This window comes from Dipodomys ordii, unplaced genomic scaffold, assembly GCF_000151885.1.
Source record: "Dipodomys ordii isolate 6190 unplaced genomic scaffold, Dord_2.0 Scaffold39, whole genome shotgun sequence".
Taxonomy (NCBI): Eukaryota; Metazoa; Chordata; class Mammalia; order Rodentia; family Heteromyidae; genus Dipodomys; species Dipodomys ordii.
The window spans coordinates 6,039,880-6,063,186 of NW_012267255.1; the positions used below are offsets into that span (position 1 = coordinate 6,039,880).

Genomic DNA, 23,307 nt, shown 5'->3' on the forward strand with positions numbered 1-23,307 from the left:
AAATGAAGCTCAGAGATAGGGTTCAGGCCCTGAGTTCAAGCCCCATGACTCACAAAAAAAAATACACATACATACATACACATATACATATACATATTTAGAGAGAGAGACAGTGTGAGAGAGATCTCCATGTGGTTCTCTTTCTCTGGACAACATTTCAGATAATTTCTCACCCATTCACCATGTACAGAGTCATTTTCACATTTAAATGCCTATTATACTCTTCATTTCTCTCACGAATTTTGTCTTTACCTTTCTCACTTCAGGATCTTAGTGCAGAGGAAATAAAATAGTGAACATGCCAAATTCCACTTTGACTGCATGTCTATCAAATTTGATCTTAAATTTTCTATACCTCTTTGTCTCATCTTTAATATCAAGATAATACTAGTAAACTCATAGACTGATACGATAATATCAGTATATGAATACTGAGACCAAATTTTATATATGTTATTATTATATAAAAGAGGTTTAATAAGGGGGCTTATTACTTTTCCACACATACTGTTAAAATAAGTGAATGTCATACAGTGGGAAATACAATGTGCAACAATTCAGAGGCCAACATAAAAGTGAAATTTTTAGGGTGCCCAAGGTGTTGGGCATTTTAAGGTCTTTCTTCCACAGTAAAGGACAAGTTGTATCATGTGTTCTACTGGCTTCTGGTTCCTTTCATACTCTCTGGTCTTTCTTGGCTTTTCCCCTTACTGGGCACCTTGTTTTCTACCAACTTGCTTTGTCTCCTCCTATGGAGAATTTTTATGCACAGATGCACCGACTTTTTAATTATTAAATATTTTCTGTGCTTCTTCTGAGGGGCTAACTTTACATTCAATCCAACTCAACATTTACTTTTTATAGTATGTATGCTCTTGGCCTGCAATCTCTGCTTTAATGATCCTAGCCAAAACCTTTTAGAAATAAAAACAAAGCAGTTTTCCTCTCAAGGCTTAGACCTGGCAAATCAAAAGCTCTCTGATGTCAGCCTTTAAAGTGTGCTGAGTGCTTTAAAACTTCCATTTAACATTTGTATAAAACAACTTTTCATAGACCTTAAATTCCTGGGTTGCAAGTAATAAATATTAGGCAGTGAATAGAGAATTTGGGAGCAAAGAAAATGGTCTCAAAAATAAAATATTCCCAATACTAAACATTTAGTAAATATAACTGATCAATCTGGTGAGTAAGATATACCAGTTACATGCTTTAAAGACAGAGAAACACTGAATAAGTTTCAAAAGACTATCTTAATTTATTGAGGAGCTCAAAAGAAAGAAATGGAAAATTCAAGGCACAGGAATTCAAAGATGGGATGGCAAACAATAGCTTACAACATTCAAGACAGAATGTAGAACTTTTAAGCAAAGAGTGTTTCCATAATGTTTGCATAAGGAGAAAAATTATGTCATAGATACCATGTGTGGGTAAACATGGAGTTAAGATCGTGACATGTGGCTTAAGAGAGCTACACACTACCTTTTCTTGCGCTTCTCGGTGACTAAAAGAATAGCAACAAAAGCACCAAATGCTGTTCTCTACCCAAAGCCTTGCTGTCTGTTGTCAGTTTTTTATTGGTCCAAATACCTAAGAAAACAATTTAAAAGGATGATGGGTTTATTTGGGCTCACAATTTGAGAAATTTAGTCCATGATCAACTGGCTCCATAACTTTTGAGCCTATGGCAAGATACAAGCATCACAGTAAGAAGCGAATGGAGAACAAAGTTAACCTCATGTGGGCAAGAATGACAGATAGAAGTTGAGGACAAGATATAGCCCCCCTCTCCAACTAGACCCCATCTTTGAAAGCATTCATCCCCTCTTAATAATGCCACCAAATTAGTAGTCCATCATTGAACTGATCTACTGATTACAACATTTTTCTTTCTTTCTTTTTTTTTTGTTGTTGGTCGTTGAACTCTGGGCCTAGTGCTGTCCCTCAACTCTTCAGCTCAAGGCTAGTGCTCTAACACTTGAGCTATGGGGCACTTCCGGTTTTCTGGTGGTTTTTTGGAGATAAGAGTTTCATGGACTTTTCTGCTGGCTTTGAACAGCGATCCTCAGATCTCAGTCTCCTAAGTAGTTAGGATTACAGGCGTGAGCCACCAGCGCCCAGCCTCAGAGCCCTCATTTCTTAAGGATTGAACCCACCAACTAGGACTGAATTCACCAGGAAGCCTTCAACACATAAGCCTTTGAAAAGGGGTACTTCTTATCCAAACCAAAACACTACGAGTGAAAAAAGAACCCAAGAAAAAAAAAATAAGGATCCTATATTTACATTACATAGATAATGTAAGTGAAGGGTTAAAGTAATTCCATTCTTGAGGCAGTGACCATTTGTTGCTTGTTTATCTCAGCTAGCAGAGCAACACATGGTGGTAATCCAAACACCTGGTTGTGTGCCATATAAGCCCTGCAAATCTTTAGCTAGGGGCTCTCCTCCCAGGCTCCCCTGTGTTGGAGTGTAGCCCCAGCTGCAGCCCATCTAAATAAAACCTTGCTTTTGCATTTCAGAACGTCTGACTCTCGGTGGTCCTCTTGGTGGGGTCCTGCGACTTGGGCACAACATAAGTAATTAATGTAAATAATATAAATAATTAAAGCAAAAATTGTGTTTTCTCAGAAGTAAACCTGTGAGCATTACATTTACTAGCAACAAGCATTACATTTACTAGCAACATATATATTAATATAGCAAGTGTGTGGTAGAATTTTACTCTAAGATCATCTGTCTTTCATAGAGTAATGGAAATACTAATGTGAGACTTTTTTTTGTTTTTTTGTTTTTTGTTTTTTGGGGGGGGCCAGTCCTGGGGCCTGAACTCTGGGCCTGAGCGCTGTCCCTCAGCTCTTCAGCTCAAGGCTAGTGCTCTACCACTTAAGTCACAGCGCCACTTCTGGCTTTTTTCTTTTTGCTTATGTGGTGCTGAGGAATCGAAACCAGGGCCTCGAGCATGCAAGGCAAGTGCTCTACCAGCCCCTAACATGAGACTTTAAGTGTTATTTCAAACATTTAAAGTTTGTCCATAAAGAATAAGACTATTCTTAACTATTTGCAATACTCCTAAATGTCTATGACAATAACAAAAATCTTGTATTATCATGAAAAAGCCAACAAAAAGTAGGAACATGATTATAGGAAAAGTTATTAAATCTTATCAAGACCTAAGAGGATGACATGATCATGGATAAACAGGTGCAGTGTTTGCAGACATGCATTTCCCCCTAAACTGATCTACAGAGATAGTGAAATTGCAATCCAAATTTCAGTGGGCTTTTTACTCAGTTTAGAAAGCAAAAATTTTGGTGGAAAGAACTAGAAAGAACATAAGGTAATATATATTTAAAATCTTCATATTCTACATGTAAGACCAAATAAGTAATTTTAATTCTGTGTCCTTCAATTTAATCTTCTGAAATGGTAATACCATTGTTCCTACTTAATAGGATTGTAAGAAGTAATATATTTGAAAGGTTTAGTACAAACAGGCATTCTATATATTTTATCTATCATGAGTAAAACTGATGATGTCAATAATTGTGATTTTGCAGACTAGAAGTCAATTGATCCATCCAAGTACTTAGTTGATTCAGATTCAGATTCAGTTTCAGATCTCAGGATCAAAATTTTCTCATTTTTCATATCTACCTTTGATAGGCTTATGTTTTTCTCAATCCCTCTAGCTCTAAATCCTTACCTAAGAATATGTGGTTATGTAATTTTTATAATTATTTCTGTGTCAACTATGTCATTATTTCTGTGAACTGTAAGTCAAAAGAAAAAATCACCTTTCAATCTTTATAATTTTCTTCAGGGTAACACAAAGATTAGGCTGTTTCATATAGTAAAACTTAACTGAAGACTTAGGGGCTACTGTAAGTGCAACACCAGAAACATCCATGTGATAGGAACCACAGTACATTTGCTATTTTTATTGGCTACAACCACCCTATAATTAAGTCTTCTGACATCCTGATACCTTGCTAATTCTTCTGTCCCTCTTCCTTACTTCCTCCTGGAATTCTGAACTTTTCCTTATTTAGACAGAACAATTCAGCTTTTTCTATTTGTGTTTGCTTATTATTGATTTAAAACACACCTTTATTTAGCACCTCTATTTATTCAAAGACAAACATTTTTATAATAACATATGATACATACTAATTATTTGGAGATGAATATCAAGGTATAATTGTCACATAAAAAGTAAAAAAGAAATGAAGTTACCTAAATTTCCAACAATGATGCTGGCATATTTCAAAAATTTTGCTTAAGTAATCACTTCAACTTCTAGGTAAGAAAAATTGAGAAATTATATTTAACTTTGTTGTCATTAACTAGACTTTAAAGAGGCACTTATTTAACAAAACAATTTAGAAGAAAGTTGAAAGTGCTTTTCATTTTTTAGCTTTCCTGTTTTCCAAATAATCATGAATTTTAGTGGTAAAAGTTTCTAACATGTTGTGTAATGTTTACTGAACAGTAGCTTGAGATCTTGTGCCTTGGTCAATTTATGAATTCATTTAACTTAACTTCCTATTTATTTTTAAAATGGAATGAGGTAGGTATTGCCATAAACTTGGTGACTTTAAACAGCACAATATTTTCTTATAGTTTGGTAGGTCTGAAATCTGACCCTAGTCTCACCGGAATAAAATCGAGGTACACCAGGACTGTTTATATTTCAGGAGGCAATAGGGCAGACTCTTTACTTTCCTGTTTTTAGATGCTGATCACATTCTACAATTTTTTTTTTTACCTCTTCCATCTTCAAAATCAACAGTCGGGCCAATCCTTACGTTACACCTTCTGACTTCCTCTTCTGCCTCTTTTAAAGAACCATGTAATTACGTTGAACCCTGAGGGATAAAACAGGATAATCTCCTATTTTATTATCAGCTAATAAAAATCTTAAATTTTGTCTGTCATAAAAGGTAATATATCCACAGAATCTAAAAATTGGGACATGAATTCCTTTGGAAAGGGCATAATTCTTCCTAGCACATCAAGTACCAAACTATCTCTTGTATTTTTTGTAACTAAAATGTCTATGAATGTATGATTAAGTCCACCCAGGCTTTGGAGGAGGAAAGAAGTACTTTAAGATAACTCCCTGAGAAGAAATACTTGTCTTTATTAAATAAATACTCTGTAGTGGATTCTTTTTATTGTTCCACATTCTTTAGATAATGGGAAATTCCTGCCATCCCCCCCCCCCCAAGTGTCCCATGGGATGGCTAAACAGTTGTCTTATTCTGAGTACAGGACAGAAATTTAATTCAATGTAGGCCAATTGGATTTTTTCCTTACAAATTAGGTTATGGGTAAAGGAATACAATAGAAAGAGTTCAGTTGGGTTTGTTTTGTTTCATTCCATAGGTTGTATCAAGCAGCTACTGCTGCTTCAGCACTTTGGAACTTCTTAGTTTTGATGCACTAAACTGGTTTTTCTGTTTCCTTTTCTCTCCCTACAAAGAGTTGCATATTTTTCTGGCGAACTTCTGTTTTTCTTAGTGTCCATTTTTCGCATGTGCTCAATTATGTAATATACTCTTTTTCTTCTATGGCTCTTTTTTCTATTGCTCTCTAAATTTACTTGGTCACCATGGGCTCCTAGAACACCAGACTCCTTTTCTGACTCCTCTGTCTCTGATTTGTAACTGTCTATTCTAAGCTGTCTTTGTCTTATTATTTCATTGAGAGTCATGGATTTGACTCACCTTAATTTGAAGAGAGCCAAACTCCTGAATTTATTGGACATTTATATTTATTTGTTGTTCATAATCACTAGTGCTTATAACTCACCATCAGCTCAAATTCAGAATGACACAAGTCACATTTTGAATGAAAGAGTTCTAGCTTCTTCATTCTGATGTCTGCCATTACTGCACCCAAGAGAGAAAATAATTGCTTTTCTTCTTTCTTGCATTTTTATACTATAGCAAAATTTTATGACATCGCTTACATACTTGTTTATCTTGCTTTACAACTTCTTGAGTATAGGGAACAGTTTTATTTTTGTTTGCCCCTCCCATCATGTTTGGCATTCAGTAGCAATTCATTAAATTTATTGTAACCAACCTTGTTAAATGATAGCTGTTAACGCATAAATTAAAGAAAATAGGATGTCATTGAGGTGTAGAAATAAGAGTTATAGTCATTAACTCTTATTTAACAAAATTTTTCTAATTTAGTAAAGATTCAATTTTATTTGTAAAACTTTACACTTTGGGAAATTAAAGTCAAAGGGAATTAAGTAATTTATGAGGCAATCACAAATATTGGCAAAACAAGAACAAAATCATGATTTTCTGTCTATAAAGACCCAAGCTTTTTGTATTTATTTTTTATTGTAAAGCTACTGTACAGACGGGTTACAGTTACATGAGTTAGGCAATGAGTCCATTTCTTGTTGAGCATTGTTACCCCTTCCCTTATTAGTTTTCTCCTACTATCCCTTCCCTCCCCCACTCCCTCACTCCTCTCCCCCTGATCCTGAAGTTGTAAAGTTCATTTCCAATACACTGTCTTGTGGGTATCATGCAATGGGTCATCCTGTTTCCTTGTTTCAGCATTTTGTTATTATCTTTCCCCTCCCCAAATTAGACAAACATATATACAAAATGCAGATTAGCAAAATCAAGTATAGTGACAACAGGGAATATACCCTAGTGAGGAGAACATACAGAAGAAATAAAAAAAATCACATAGTACATTAAAAACAACAACAACAAATAAAGACCTCTTGTTTCCATATCTTGGGGTTCATTTCACTTAGCATCACCTTATATGGTCATGTGTACATAGCTTTTGAGTTTTTCTGCTCATCTGATAAGATGTCCTAAATATATACTAATTATATACTAATTATTGTAAATGAGGGACACCATGGGACCTATGTTTCTTTGGGTCTGGCTTACTTCACTTAATATGACTTTTTCCAAGTCTTTCCATTTCCTAACAAATGGGGTGGTGTCATTCTTTCTGATGGAAGCATAGAATTCTTTTGTGTGTGTGTGTGTGTGTGTGTGTGTGTGTGTGTGTGTGTGTGTGCATATATATATATATATATATATATATATGCCACATTTTCTTGACCATTCATTTACTGAGGGGCATCTGGGTTGGTTCTATATCTTAGCTATGGTGAATAATGCTGTGATAAACAGTTGTACTGGTAGCTTTAGTATGGCCTCGTTTGAAGTCATTTGGGTAAATGCCCAGAAGTGGTATTGCTGGGTCATAGAGAGACCCAAGCCTTTTTACTAAGCTTACTATGCAGACTTCTGGTTTGTCTGGTGACAACATGAACATGACTCGAATCCATTGAGTGACCAAGTTCTTCTCTTTTCATTTTGATCAAACACAGGATTCAAATATAAAAGTTTGAATTTCATGAAAGGTCCGGTATCAAGTTGATGATTTTATGAAGCAGCAAATGGTTTGAAATTTGGATGCTATCTTTGTTCTCTCAATACAAAGATGCATAGCACAACAGTGAAATAACAGATAGTTTGCTATAATTCTTGTTTTTTAAAAACGATAGTAAAATCAGACTATCCAAAATCAATATAAGCCGTTTTTCTGCATATATTATGTATTAAGAAAGGGAAAGAATGGTGTTGGTTATAATCCCTTCCCCTCACCACCATGTTTTCTCTTAACACTTTGAGTTTGTATTGACAAAAGCAGTGTTATAATTTCACTCTGGCACTAACTTTTAAGAAGGGCCAATTGAATCCTTTATAAATTGTTTACTAAGCAGATATCAGGCCTCTTATTACATACCTAGAATTGAAAATCATGTTAAAGAAAGTGAAAATTATGTGTAGAATCACTCTTTACTCACTAAATTTGGTGTTTGCAAAGATTTATGTTTAGGGTAGGGCCCGCGAATTCATATCTGTCTATTTGGGAGGCAGAGAAAGGAAATGGCAATCCAAGCTGGCTCCAGGGAAAACAATTAAGTTCCTATCTGAATATTAACTAAAGTACAAAGGGATGCAGAGATGACTCAAAGGATAGAGTACCTGCCTAACAAGCCTGTAGTATAGCAAAAGAAATAGAGAGGAAGGAAAGTCTGAAGGCAGTATGAGCATTCTCAAATTCTAGAAGGACACTTTCTAGAGTAGAATATATTAAAATTTGGTATATGTATGACTTTTTGCTACTTATTGAACTTTTTTGGTATGTAGGACACAATATCACATGTACAAAGCTAAATGTGTCACATGCACAAAGAATATGAGCATGGCACTGGTAACTCAGGATAACTAATCACTATTCAGGTGTCTGAGATTTGAGAATCCATGTGTCTAGCCAGCCTAGGCACACAAATCAAGAGACTTTTTAAAATAGCAAACTGTAGGAAGTAGAGATGTCTCTCAAGTGGTAGAGGGCCAAACCTTGAGTGGAAAAAGCTAAACAAGAGAAGGCAGGAGCTCTGAGTTCAAACCCCAGTACCAGCACACACACACAAAAGAGATTTAAAATTGTTGCTTGCTAACGTAAAACCTCACATCAACTAGTCTACTTGAGTTTCTGATATTTTTTAGTTTAGTTTAATAGAAACCCAGAAAACAATATATTGAATATTATCAATAAGTAAAGTAATTGTGCATCTATCAATAGGATTTTGCACAGAGGAGTGTAACATACCACAATATCTAACACTATGGGCAAAGGCCACACTTTGGACCACATATGTCTAGATTCCTTAAGAGGATAGAAATGTCTTCTATTCCATCTCAGTTCTTACATAAGCTGTTTGACTGGATGTAGATACACAATTAATACAAGAGTAAATTAACTACAAATACAAAGGATTTTCACAAAAAAGGAAACACTGAAGAAATGGCCAAAGCATAGTGCTTTCATATGTCTTAGACAAATAACAATACATTTGTGAAGTAAACACTGGACAAATGGATATTTAGACTAGGGCAGTAATTCTACTAATAGATGTATGCAGGGGCATATAGAAGCTAGCAGAAAACATGGAGTTATGTCAAAGGGTTTGTTTAATTCAGGTTTATTGTGGCCCCAAATACTGGTGTTTTGTGGTCAAGGCTGTTTCTCCCCCAGCTCTGCCCCCCAGCCTTAGCATGTGAAGGACATCTTTCCCAAAGAATATGGCTTGGTGTATATAATGAAAAATGGGAAAAATGTTTCCTTCTAAAGTTACAGTCCTCAAGTAATTTCAGCTTGAAATAGGACACCTACCAGTTTGGAATATTTTGAGATGACATTTTATCTTTGAGGCTTGAGCTCAAGGCTTTGGTGCTGTCACTAGCTGTTTTTGCTCAAAGATAGCACTCTACTACTTCAGGCAGAACTCCACTTCTGGCTTTTTGCTGGTTAAGTGGAGATAAGAGGCTCATGGACTCTCCTGCCTGGGTTGGGTTCAAACTACAATCCTCAGGACTCAGTCCCCCGAACAGCTAGGATTGCAGCTTTGAGCTACCAAGCTGAGCTAAGAAGACAGGTTTTTAACTCCTTCATTTCAAATACTGCTTCCACCACACAGTAGCTATGCAACCTCAACATTTGTGTCTGTTTGCTCCCAAGGAAAAAGATGATGATAATACTACATAATGAATAAGATGTTTTTTATGGAACCAAATGAGTTACTATTTTGGTAGCATTTGTAATACTATATATATATATATATATATATATTTAGAAATTTAACGTATACATAAAAAGCAGCAGATTTTGCTGAAAACTGTCAGCATTTTTGTTAGTAATAAGATTTCTAAAATTCTGCAAAAATTCCTCAGTACTTGTAAGTCAACGGGTATCCATTAAGCATCTACTGTGCTTGATGCCCTAAGAATACAAAATAAATTTATGAGTCTCAGTCCCTCCAGAAGTTAACCAGTCTATTCTGAATTTGGGATAAGTGATTTCAGAGAGAAGCTCAAGGGAACATGGAACAAAAGATACCGAAATTTTCTAATAAAACTCACAGCAAATCCGTGTGCTCTAATACAGACTGATAAAGAGCCACGTATCACACGGGACTGTACTTATTGTGAAACCCACACAGAAAGCTGCTACACGTGATGGTGCAAAAGTAGTAATAGCAGTCTCCTTCCTCTCAACCTGGGAAACCTGACAGGGTCACGGTGGGAGAAGGCTCGGGAGTGGAGTTCAGGGACCAGAACAACGCGGTGGCCGCTGAGAACACCCAGCTCTGCAAGGCTTAGCCCAGGCCTGCAGGCCAGGCATTGCCCGGAGCTGAGGCCCAAAGCTGGGCCTGCGGTCCGCGGGGCCGAGGCTGTGGACACAGGGTCCACACGCAAGCAAGCAGGCGCCCTAGCACGGCCCCCCGCCGGCTCACTCCAGCACGCGGGAACGCGGGGATCCTGCGTTCTCCTAAGCTGACGGTTACCATGGCGCCTGCCTCCCAGACCCACGATGGGCCTCGCAGCACCCGCCGGGGAAGCCCAAGAAGGCGGGGGGGAAATGCCCCACCGCCTCCGCCCCGCAAAGCGGCGGCCCATCGCGCGCGCGCGCCCCCGTCCCGCTCATGGGGGGGGGGGGGCTCGCGCGACGTCACTTCCGGCGCGCGCGCCCGCCCGCGGGCTGAAGCCGAGCTCGCGGAGTGCGGCTGCCGGGGGCGCGCAAGGAGGGCGGGCCGGGAGAAGGGGGAGTGTCCGCTCGCCGCCGCCACTACCGCCGCCGCCGCCGCCGCCGCCGCTAGTACCCGCTACCGGGGACTTCGCGGACCCTTGTCCCCACACCCCGCCGATCTTCCCTCCCGGACTTGGGGCACCTGCGTGGTGGCGCCCTCGCTGCCCTGACTGGAGCCGAAGCGGGAGTTGCCGCGGACTGTGGTGCGGCGGGGACGGCCCAGCCCCCCTTCCCCTTCCCCTCCCTGACCCCTCGGAGCCATCGCCCCGGCCATGGGCAACGCGGCCACCGCCAAGAAAGGCAGCGAGGTGGAGAGCGGTGAGTGCGAGGCAGGGGCCGCGGCTCGGGCTGGGCCCCCTGTGGGCGCGTGGGGCGCTGCGGGCCGGAGCACCACCCCGGGTCGGAGCCCGCGAGGCCGCTGGCACGGTCCAGGCCTAGCTGCGGCCACCGGGAACGGCTGCCTTCTCCTCCTCCTCACCCTCCTCCTCCGGCTCCTGCTCCGCCCCGCCCCCAGCACCGGGATGGGGGCTGAGCGCCCTGAGCGGGCGGATGGAGAGGGCGCGGGCGCCGCGGTCCCGGAGATTCCCTTTCTCCCTGGAGCGTGGAGGACCGCACACAATCTGGAACACTTCCCCAAATATGGTCCGGGCTGGTTCCCTACCAGCACCCCGATCCTGTCTTTGGGAAGCTACAGGTAGTGCTGTGGACAAAGTTGGCTCTTTTCCCTCCATCTCTAGAGCCTCACCCCGTCTTAGCACTAGATGAGGGGTTGTTAAGGTGGTGCTCTTCGGGGAAGGTTAATCCTGAGGGTCAGCTCCTGTCTTCAGATTAGGAGTGGGGAACACAAACTCAAATGGCAACTTTATCCATGAGAGAGAAAAGTGAGGCAGGCTTGCCTTTTCTCGAGACTTCCAAGGGTCTGCTACAAGGTCTGTAGAACTTCAAGATCTTTGGGAGTCCAAGTACTTTCTGAAGCTGTTGAATTCTGAGAGCGAAGACTTTGAACCAAAGAGCAAAACAGAAAAAAAAAATCCTTAAAATGAACCGTTCCTTATATAGGAACATACACATGCTGCACACGTAGCAGAATGGGTTGTGGGAAAAAGTGGTTTGTTTTTGTAAAGGTTTTTATAGTTCATGAGTAAATAACCATGTTTACTATTTGTTTTCCCCAGTAGTAGAGACAATCCAGCATTTAAACTTGATCATTTGTTCAAAACTATCCATTTAGAATTCTGTTTGTAACGAAAGACTTAGACTTAACTTTATAACTTACCTTGATGGAAAGAGCTTTTTTCCTTTATGAGTGAATAGGTACAATTGACTTAAAAGGATTTTTCTAATTTTATGCCTTGTAAATAGGATAAGATCATATCACTTATGTTTCAAAAATAAAGTTTTGGTGTTAAATTTCAGGAGTTCCAGGAAAGAATGATGAACTATCCTGCAAACTTTATAATGAACATACTGTTCTGTGTGCAGTGTTGAATTTAAAAAGTAGAACTTTCATTATCTTTTTTTAAATGTAGTAAGACATTATACAAAAATAGAAGTATTACAGAAAGTATGAAGAATCATTTATATCTTATCAATTATATTTATATCTTATCAATTGTCAGTTTCGCTGATTAAGTTCTATTAAAAAAACTTAATACTAATTGTGTTACAGAGTGTGTTTGGTAATTGAATCATATCAGTGGTTTTCATCAAGTGTTCCTGTATAGTGATTGTATTTTATGCTTTGACTCATATATTTCCGTCTAGTTTTCCTCTAGACACTGTTAGTTTTCAACTCATAGTAAACAGAGTGGAAACTTTAAATGCCTGCCTAAACATATTTAAGCTATTTCCACAAAAATTCTTTCCAAAGTTTTAAGGTTGTTAGCTAGCTTTTTATATAAATTAACCAATGGAAACTGAAAAGTCATTATAATAATCTGTTGTAAAGTGACAAAGAAGGTAACAGTCACAGTTTCATAAGGAAAATCATTTGAAATATCATGTATTGATTGGTGCCTATAGTTTCATTTGGAGCAATGTTATCAGGTGTATGTTGCTGCTCTGTTGTAGTGAACAAAGAAATTGTATTATGTCTAAAAACTTAATGAAAGATTGACTCTTACTATAATATCAAGCTATTGTGTGTATTTTTAAAAGAATTAGCTCTTAATTTTTTAAAAAAATTGTATGTAGTTATTTAGACTACAGTTGAATAAACTTTTTTAAAAAACTACAGTGGAATAAACGTTGAGAGATAACAAGTGATCTTAGAGATCAGCCTGTGCAATCATTCCATTTCAAAACCATAGTGCATGACCTCTGAATAAGCCAGAGTTGAGATCATATTATTAATAATAACAGAGTAAGTAATAGATCTGATGACCTCCATTTGCTCCATTTGCATCACTAATTACTAATGCATGTACTTTCAAAATATTTTCACACTTTGGTGTTAACTGGGAACCATGTAAGTAAAAATACTTTGAAGAATGAAGTTGAGAATAAAGGTAAGTGGAGTTTGACTATCTGATGCTTATGTTGTTCTCTGTTAAAAATCTGTCTATCTATCTATCTGTCTGTCTGTCTGTCACCTTGCTCTAGCTCACTCGTGGTTGTTGCCCTCTACCATTTGAGCCATGCTTCTAACCCTGCTTTGTGATGGTTATTTTGGATTTTGTTTTGCCTACCTGACTTTGATTTAGGAGCCTCTGAATCTCAGAGGATTGTAAGCATAGAATTATAATCTCATAGGATTCTAAGCATATTCTAAGGAATCTCATAGGATTATAAGCATGAGCCACTAGTGCCCAGCTAAAATCTATCCCTCTAATCATAGAATAAATATTTTCTCAGATAAGACCTTAAAACCAGGGAGACTCCATTCTCATCTCCACAGTTTGTTGAGGCAGCATTAAGTTGGATACTTTGTTTTTCTGTATTGAACTAAGAAATTAAATTGATGAGTTTCAAAACACATACCTATTGTATGTGTTTCTTTTCAAAATTCTGAAAACAATTTTTTTTCAAAATTTGAATGTAGTTATTTAAATATCCACTATTATAGAGTCTAAACTTAAACAAAATTAAGTAAGGATATAATTTTCTGGAACATTTTAAGCTCTTCTCATTCAAAAGTGCTTTACTTTGAATCAGTACCTACCTTTTATTCGCTGAAATCACCAACACAAAAGCAAGACACTTCTTTTAACCTGGCATATTCTTTTGTTTCCTTTTAGAAATATAGCTACAGGTTACCTTGTGTCTTGTTTGTAATTTTATCTGTTTGGGGAGGGAAAGGAGGGGCACAGAAAAGGGGCAAGAAAAGGTGAACAGTAGCAGTGATACTAGACCCTATGTTGAAAATTAAGGAGGAAAAGTGGGGGAGGGATGTAGACTTAATATTCAACACCTATCTTATGAAACTGAGAAAACTGAGGGCAGGGGTGGGGTTGGGAGGGATGGAAGAGAATGAGGAAAGGAGTGACATGAATCAAGATGCACTGTACTTATAAACTTATAAACTCATTGAATGAGTTTATAATTAATTGGGGATGAGAGGGAAAAACTAGGAGAGTGTGAGAGAAGGGGTGACTGAGATTGGGGGGAGGGAAAGTAGGAGAAAAATGGGGGAGGGGTAACAAGCTTGACAAGAAATGGACTGTATTAAATGAAAAAATTATTCATTATCTGACATAGGTAACTATAGTCCCTCTCTATCATTTTTACAATAACAGTCAATCTATCAATCTATCTATAAAACAGCAAAAAAAGAAAAAGAAATATAGCTATAGGATTCCTATAGGGATTTGTATTACACACTGTGGTAGAGGTGTGGAGGACTAAGTGTTGCAGGGATTTGGATGTAGAGTCTCCCGTGACTTTAAGTGTAAAATCAAGTGTAAAATCAACCTGTAGCCTAGTTGTTATAGAGTGGTCATTGAATGTTGTGGAGTCCCTCTGTGAAGGCCAGTAGAAATTGACTAGAGAAAGTCATCTGTACATCAGGTTCAGCAAAAAAACAAAATGCAAATTTCTGAACAACTTTCTAAAATTATATTTTTGTCTTTAAGTAATTGTACAAAGGGGTTGTCATTCAATGAGTTTATAAGTACAGTGCATCTTGATTCATGTCACTCCTTTCCTCATTCTCTTCCATCCCTCCCAACCCCACCCCTGCCCTCAGTTTTCTCAGTTTCATAAGATAGGTGTTGAATATTAAGTCTACATCCCTCCCCCACTTTTCCTCCTTAATTTGTCTACCCCCTTTTTTACCTCCTCCCACACATTTCAGGTAACATTTTCCTCTGAATTAGTTTTTCTAACTCACTAACTATGAGTTAGTTTTTCTAAGGAATTACACTATTTGAATTCTCCCCTGCAAATACCATACTTTGGTTAATACATTTTTATACACTTGCCTAAACCCCTATGTATATTTGCTTATATGAGAGAAAACATACATCCTTTGTCTCTCGGGGCCTGATGTCACTTAACAAAATACTTTTCTAGGTCCATCCGTTTGTTTGAAAATGAGGTAATAGCATTATTACTCTTAATGGATAAGTAAGATTCCATTGGGTACCTATACTACATTTGCTTGATCCATCTGTCCATTCATTGAGGGGCATCTGGGCTACTTTCATACCCTGGCTGTGGTGAATAGTGCAGCTAACAACATGGTTGTGCAAGTGGCTTTACTTGTAATCTTTTGGATAAATTCTCAAGAGTGGTATTGCTGGATCATATAGTAGTTCTATGTTTAGTTTTATTAAACTACTGCTTTCCACAGTGGTTTAGCAACTTTACATATTTACCAGCAGTGTATTAGAGTTCCTTTCCCCCAACATCCTGCCAGCATCAGTTGTTTGTGTTCTTGATGATAGCCATTCCAACTGGGGTGAGATGGAATCTCAGTCTTGTTTTGATTTGCATTTCTTTTATGGCCAGAGATGCTGAGCATTTTTTCATGTCTCTTGGCCATTTTTGCTTCTTTTGTCAGAAAAGTCTCTATTTAGCTCATTTGTCCATTTGTCAATTAGTTGTTGATTCTTTGTTAGTTTCTGAACAACTAACATTTTTTGAGGACTCTTATGTGCCAGATTTTCTCAAGTGTTTTGCATGCATACATTTACATAATCTTTTTAACTCTATGATACAGTTCATTTATTACTCCATTTTATGATGAGGAATTAGAAGCTCAAAGAACTTAAGTTATTTTTAAGGTTGTTCAGAGAATAAATCCCGGGCCATCATTTGAATTTAGGCAACCTGATCCCAGAGCCTGGAATCCCAACAAGTGTTGAACACAGTAAAAGTGTATCCAGTGTAAAGGAGATACAGAATAGCATAGACCTCGTTCACTTCATTATTATTTTGGTGACATTGTTTCAATAATAACTACTTGGATATAATCTATTAAGAAAGGATATTTTTCCATGCACATTCTTTAGATGAATTGTTTCATTGTAAAATGAGGTTCAGAGATTAAATTACCTTGGAAGCCTTCACATTCAACATGGTAAAATTTCAAATTAACCATATTAAATTAATTTAGCATTTAAAATTGTCACTTTTTCTCTTTTGTAAATGTATAGCATCCCTTTCTGTTAAATGGCCTGCCTCCAAATTATTAATTGAACTTGTATTACAATTTTTTAATGTATTTAGAACTTTGCACTTTACCCTGGTTGAGCATAGTGCTATCCATTCTAGCTTTCTGTGATGCTGGAATTGTTTTCATCTATACTGTAAATAGTTATCCACATGCAGCTCTTGATGACTTGGAATGTGGCCATGCCACTGAAGAACTGAATTTTTAACTTCCACATGTTATTTTACAGTTTAGATAACCTTAGGTTTAGAACATAACTGACTTTGCATGTAATAAAAATGACAGCCTTCCTGTATTTTGGTAATTTGTGGATCTCACCAGACCAAGAGAATTCTGGATTTACATTTTCTTATAATTCCTCAACATTTCTTTCTAATTCCTCAACATTTCTTTCTAATGAATATGTGTAAGCTTAGTGAACAAATTATTATATTTTAGTGACATGTTTTTAATCTATAAAAATTGACTACAAAGTTAAATTTCTTTTGGGGTTGTGCTAAAATTAAAATTTTATAGTTTCTAATGCTGAATGTCAGTGCTTAAGCTTTCATTGGGCTTTTTTTTTGTAAAATTGTATGTTGATTAGGAATGAATTCGGTGATCTCATCTTATATATATCTTTGAAACTTTTATTTTACAAACTTTTTTTTCTGGTAGTATGAGGATTTGAACTGGGGGCCTTTTACTTGCTTGTCAAGCACTGTACTGCTTGAACCATGCAAGTCCTACTTTCTTTGGTTATTTTTAAATCTTGAGATTATGTCCTCGGCAACCTGGACCACAGTTCTCCTTTTTACTTTTCTGGTTTAGCTAGGATGACAGGCAAGTGCTACCACACCACACCAGCTTTTTATTGGTTGAGAAATGGTGAGAGGAGGCCTATCTCAATTTTTTTTTGCTTGGGCTGGCCTTAACATAATCTTGATTTCTGCCTTCTGAGTAAAGTGTGAGCCTTAGTGTTTGGCTTGCCAGACTTGCTTTTAAAGGATAATCCAGTGCAGAGGTACTTGGGAATAGATTTCCTTGGGTTAAAAAAAATTAAAGATGGTTGATCTATTTTGATGCTAAATACATATTACCTTATTTTAAATGAGCCCCATGATTTTATGATTCTTTGTGTGTATCTTTACCTACAGTAGAAGATAATCTTCTAGGCTCCCCCACTTAGCATCTAGGTAGATTGTTGTTTTGCATTGCTGGCAGCAGGATAATTAAGAGACATGAAAGCCAGCTTAGAAAAGTAAGCCACAGCTTACTAGGTAAGCCAGGATAGCTGTTAAGATTCTATTAGCCAGAAGGGTTAACCATAACTAATTTTGATACTATATTTAATTGATGAAATAAAAACGTATAATTTATGAGGTATGTATCTATAGAATACACAGTTTTACAGAAAGTAGTGTATAGAATTACTAAATATTAATATATATGACCAAATTTCCTTATATAAATACATCTTAAGTTTTAATGAAAAACGTAAATATGAACATATGACATTTATAGGAGGTAAATTACACACAAGTCAGTACTACATCATATTGAATACTTACTCTTTCTTTAAAAAGCCATTCTTTGCTGGGTGTCAGTGGCTCATGCCTGTAATCCTAGCTACTGTGGAGACTGAGATCTGAGGATTGCAGTTCAAAGCCAGCCCAGGCAGCAAAGTCTGTGAGACTCTTATCTCCAATAAACCACCAGAAAAAACCGGAGGCGCCATTGTGGCTCAAGTGGTAGAGTGCTATCCTTGAGCTGAAGAGCTGAAGGCCCAGAGTTTAAGCCCCATGGCCACAAAAAAAGAAAAGAAAAGAAAAAGAAAAAATTCTTTTAAGAATTTCCTATAAAACTGATCTTTTTCTTGCTAATATGGAAGTTTATTATTATTATACAAGTAATAGTTTACCTTGATATAGAGGTAAGGTGTGTATGGTATGACATATAATGAGTTACTATTTTCATGTAGCTTGTAGAGTTATAAAAGGTTTGGGTAAAAACATAGTTATCAGAATCTTGCAAGAAGTAGAATGTAAGGTGCTTTTTGTGGTAATTTGCTTTCACTTTTCATTTATAAAGTGGATTTAATAATTCTCTACAGATGATTTTATAAATCAAATCTGTGATTCTTTTTAGGCAAATTCTTTTCACTGAATTGATGCAGTAGCCTAATTGAAATTAGTCTGCCTTAGAAAACCCAGTGTAGAGGCCACATCTTTTATTTGGTTTGCTATAACAAGGTGTAAATTCAGGTTTTGTGGCCATAGTTGAATGTTATGTTTGCTATTACCTGCAATCCACGTATTGACTCTCTGGTGACTTCTGAAATTTTCGTTTTCTTATAAGGCAACTGTTAAAGCCTTTAAGTCTGTTGCAAACTTAATGCCTCCATTTGCACTTTATCCTCAAAAAAGTTGAAGAAATGATCTTGAAATTTGAACAGTTTATGGGCCTACTTTGTGAAAGGAGTATTCAGTTTATGTGCTGCATGCTTCATAAGTAGATTTCTGTAGAGCCATCTGGAGGCTGTTGTAAGCCACAGACTGTAGATAACATGTTAATACAGATATTACTTAGCTTCTATTGTAAAGGCCAGCTATGTTGATAATTTAGCTTCTCTAATCCCAATTCAGTTTAATAGTTGAGTATGAGTCAGAAAATAGGATAAAAGATTAAAATTTGTAAAAAAAAATTCATTGTGGGCTGTATCTCTTCTTTTTCCTTTTCCTCTGTGGGTGTGTGTGGGTATGCGCACATGTATACACACATATGTTACTGGGTATTGAACTCAGAGTCTCACACTTGCTAGGTAAATACTCTACACTTGAGCCATGCCCTAGTACTTTTTACTGTAGTTTATTTTTCAGATAGTGCCTCATACTTTTGCCAGTTTGGGACTGGGATTCTTCTACCTCTGCCTACCAAGTGGTTAAGATTATAGATGTCTATTGCCATGCATGAGGGTTGTTTTTGAAATAGAGCCTCACTTTTTGTCTTGGTTGACTTGAACTGAAATCTCCTATCTCTACTTTCTGAGTAACTGGAGTTACAGGCTTTCTGTACTATGCCTGGCTTGGGCTGTAGTTTTGAGATCATTCATCAGTACTTAGGATTTCCTACTTAAACCAGCACTGTGCTAGAGCACAGCTGCAAATTAAAATAAGGTTTAATTTCTGTTCTTAAACTGAGAGACAGATGCTTAACAGATATTTATGATAAGGCATATTATGATACATATGTATTATGTGACTCAGATCCATACTAGAGTGAAAATGTAACGTAGGCGTTTATATAGGAATAAACCTGAAGCAGAAACTTTGAGTCCATTCTGGAAATGTTTACATGTCTAATTGTAGTTCCTTTGCTGCATTGTTTTTTCCAGCTGTTTCATCCACTACATTTTGTGGATGTATTGCTCTGATTTGGTGTGTAAAGTCCCCAGAATGCACCACAGGTTTTGGCTTAAGCCATGGTGGAAGCTAGCATCATATATACGTTAGTGAATAAAAATTGTACCCTATTTATTTTGTTCAGGTCCTGGGGCTTGAACTCAGGAGCACTGCCCTTGAGCTTTCTTGCTCAAAGCTGGTACTCTACCACTTGAACCACAGCTCTAGGTGTAGCTGGTTGTGTGTGTGTGTGTGTGTGTGTGTGTGCACGCACGTGCACACACGCACGTGCGCATGCACTAATTGGAGATTAAGAGGCTGATGGACTTTCCTGGTTGGAATGGCTTTGAACTGCAATCCTCAGATCTCAGCCTTCAATATAGTTAAAGGTTTGAGCTACTGGTGCCTGGCTTAACCCTATTTTAGAAGTATTTATCACACCCTGCTTGCCTTGTTGGAAGAAATTTTTCTGCAGTGCATTAACTTTGCAGAGAAAATAACCATTTTACCTGATAAGATACTTCTTTCCTTCTCTTTTTAGCACATAATTGTTTGACTTAATATATCAGAATTACAGCCCTTATTAATAGGGAGGAAGAGATTGCTCTTAAAAAAGAGGAAGACATTGGATTAGGAAAACCTGTTTTGCTGCTTACCTTTTGAAAAATTCTATCACTTGAAGCCTATATCATTCAACTGAATGACAGTGTTCTTCCCTATTCTTGTTGCTGTTGTTTGCCAATCTTCTGCTCATTCTCATTCATCAAAAAAATTGTTACCTGTCTCTCAGTGTTTTTCTGTATTCAAGTTTCAAATTCTATATTGGTGGTCCATTTATGAGCTTTGCTTCTCAGTTCTTTGACCATGACCATGTTACCCCAGTTATCTTCTCTGGACTTCATTTCAGATACATAGTCTCACTAAGGACCTTAGTTTTATATTTATCTGCTCAAGAATCACCAGGGTATGTGTCATTCACATTACAATGTCTTCTCATTTGGGCTTACTTTTAAGATATTTTCACCATGATTATTCTTTATCAGAATTTCTTATCCTGAAATTCATGACTCCCCCCCCCCACCACCTCAAGCTCTTGCTTAGCTCTACTACTTGAGCCACAACTCCACTTTCAGCTTTTTGCTGGTCAATTGGGAGATAACCAGTTAACCAGACTGGTTAACCAGATGTTCACATTGTCTGCTAGGGCTAGTTTTGAGCAGGGATCCTCAATTCTCTTCCTCCTCAGTAGCTAGGATCACAGGCGTGAGCCACTGCTTCCTAACTTCCTTCTCAACTAGTTGAGATGTTGGGGTTCCCCAAATCCTTTGCATTTATTTGCTTTGTCATATATTATATCATGTATCAGTTCAGTTCAACTCAGATAAAGTCAGCTATCCAGTTCTCAGTACTTTCAGTCAAGAGTTAATCAATGCTGGAGAAAGAAAGCCTCACCAAAGTAGACTATAAATTCATTGTCACCTCAGATTGGTTGTCAACATGATTTGACAACTGGACCACACTTCTTTGGTTGGCTCAGTCATCTGCTTTTCATTCTTCTCTCTAACTTCTCCACTTCTCATTCTAAGTGATGATGAAGCCTCACACATCACAAGGAAAATAAAAGCTATCAAAATTCATACCACCTACCATATTTTAACTTTGTCTTCTTTGTTTGCTGTAATACAGGAGCTACCACACCCACTCCTACATTTACTAGCTTACAACATTTATTTTCTTTATAAAAGTGCAATTTAGACAGAGCTCAGCAAAGAGCTTATTTCTCATCTATTTGGCTTCTGCTGTAGCTAACTCAGCTCAAAAGCTGGAACCTAGAACCATCTGAAGGTTTGCCTATTTATACGTCTCCTTGTTGATACCAATTGTATACTGTAAGTTGTAATATAGATACCTCTGCATCTGGCTTGGGCAACTTGATTGGATGAGTTCCAAGAAAGTAAGAGATGTAGGGGGAAGCCCTATTACCTTTTCTGACTGACCTTCTAGAGTCAGTTAGTTACATTTTCTGCATCATATTTATTAAAAGTGAATTAACTAGAATCCATATTCATTAGAAAGTAAAGTAGATTTTTGGTCAAGTTTTTAAAACTGCCACATTGTACAGCTTTCTCTGAAAAGCCATCCCTCCTCTATTGCTTTGGATCCGATTCCTTCTTTCTTTCTTAGGAGTCGTTCTCCTCTCTCATCTCTTCTCTTTTCTCTTCTCTCCACTTCCCTCCTCTTCTCTTGTTTCTCTCATCTCTCCTCTGTCCTGTCCTTCCCCTCCCTCTCACCTCTTTCTCTTTCTATTCCTTCCCTCCCTCCCTCTCTCCCTCACCTCTTCCCCCTCCCTCCCTTTCTTCCTCCCTCCCTCCCTTCCTATCTCCCTACCTCCCTCCCTTCCTCCCATTCTTCCTCCCTTCTTCCCTCCCTTCTTTCCTTTCTTCCTTCTTTGAATTTGATTTTAGGGCCTTGCTTTTTCTAAACAGATTTTCCTACCTCTGAGCCACACTTTCAGCCCCTGATTTTTGCCACCTATTTTTGAAATAGGGTCTTGCTTTCCTGCCTAGATGCATACCTGGGTTTGACCCACCTATGGTAAGCTTTCCTGTAGCTAGGATAACAGATAAACACCACTGTCTAGCTCTTTATTTGAAAATGAATCCTCAAACTTTTTTTCTGCCCAGGCTGGCTTTGAACTGCAATTCCAACAATCTTAGTCTCCCAAATAGGATTGTAAGTATGAGCAAACAGTACCCAGCTGTATATCCAACATTTCATTTTAAAACTATGCACCTTTTCACCCTTAATTTTCAGTTTGGTATTTGATCATACTTTCTCTTTCTCCTTTTGTCTTTAATGTACTGAAGTTTAATTATTTTGCAGTATATGTGGTATACTCAGTTGACTGACCAGGAAGGGGGGTGTTTGGGTAAACCCTGACACCACAGAAAAGAGGAAAAAATAATTTTTTTGTTTGTTTTCATTTCCATGCTCTACTGTACCTTCTTATAATTAAGCTACAAAGGAGGTAAGCTAAACTTAATGCAGCTCAGCTTTCAGAATATAATTTGTTTGAAAGTTGTGTCTATTTTTAATATTGCAATCTTTAGCAAGTTACCTCAAGTATAAATATAAAATGTCAAATTATTATATGCACAATTTAGTTTAATAAATAAGAACCTATCCTCAAAATACCTTTAGCTTATTTGACCTAACCATCTTTTTGGTTTTATGGTTTGTCTTCCTTCTTGTTTTATTACATATACAATTTTAGCATGGAAAACAGTCAGTTACTTTTTATCTTTAATTGTTTTTGTTCTTACAGGTATCAGTGACCCCAAACTGCAAATTTCCTTCCAAATAATTTCTGTGACAATAACAATGGAGATTGCAGTGGAGATAGAATAGACAGGAGGAAATGTTTCTGTGTTTCTTTTGTTATTTACTTTATAGTAATACTCTATGAAATAGAATTAGTTACATTTTTGAGTAAAATATTTTACTTAAGTGAATATGTTTTAAGAAATACTAAAATCCTAGTTTATGGATTAATATATTTGCTAAAGTTTGTAACATTCTCATACCAACAGAATATTTTTGATGATATCCCCAAATCTTCCTCTCTCTCAATCATTACTAGACTTTAAAAGATGGAATACCTTATTATCTATTCCA

At 37.5% G+C, this 23,307-nt stretch overlaps 1 protein-coding gene across 1 annotated transcript in view; it reads left to right on the forward strand.

The window, feature by feature from the left end:
- The first annotated feature begins 10,614 nt into the window (after positions 1 to 10,614).
- Prkacb (protein kinase, cAMP-dependent, catalytic, beta) overlaps positions 10,615 to 23,307 on the forward strand; it is a 109,835-nt gene continuing 97,142 nt past the window's right edge. The window contains exon 1 of the mRNA XM_013018311.1: positions 10,615 to 10,959. Coding sequence (XP_012873765.1) covers positions 10,914 to 10,959 — 46 coding nt within the window. The 5' untranslated portion in view covers positions 10,615 to 10,913. The remainder of the gene's footprint in view (positions 10,960 to 23,307) is intronic.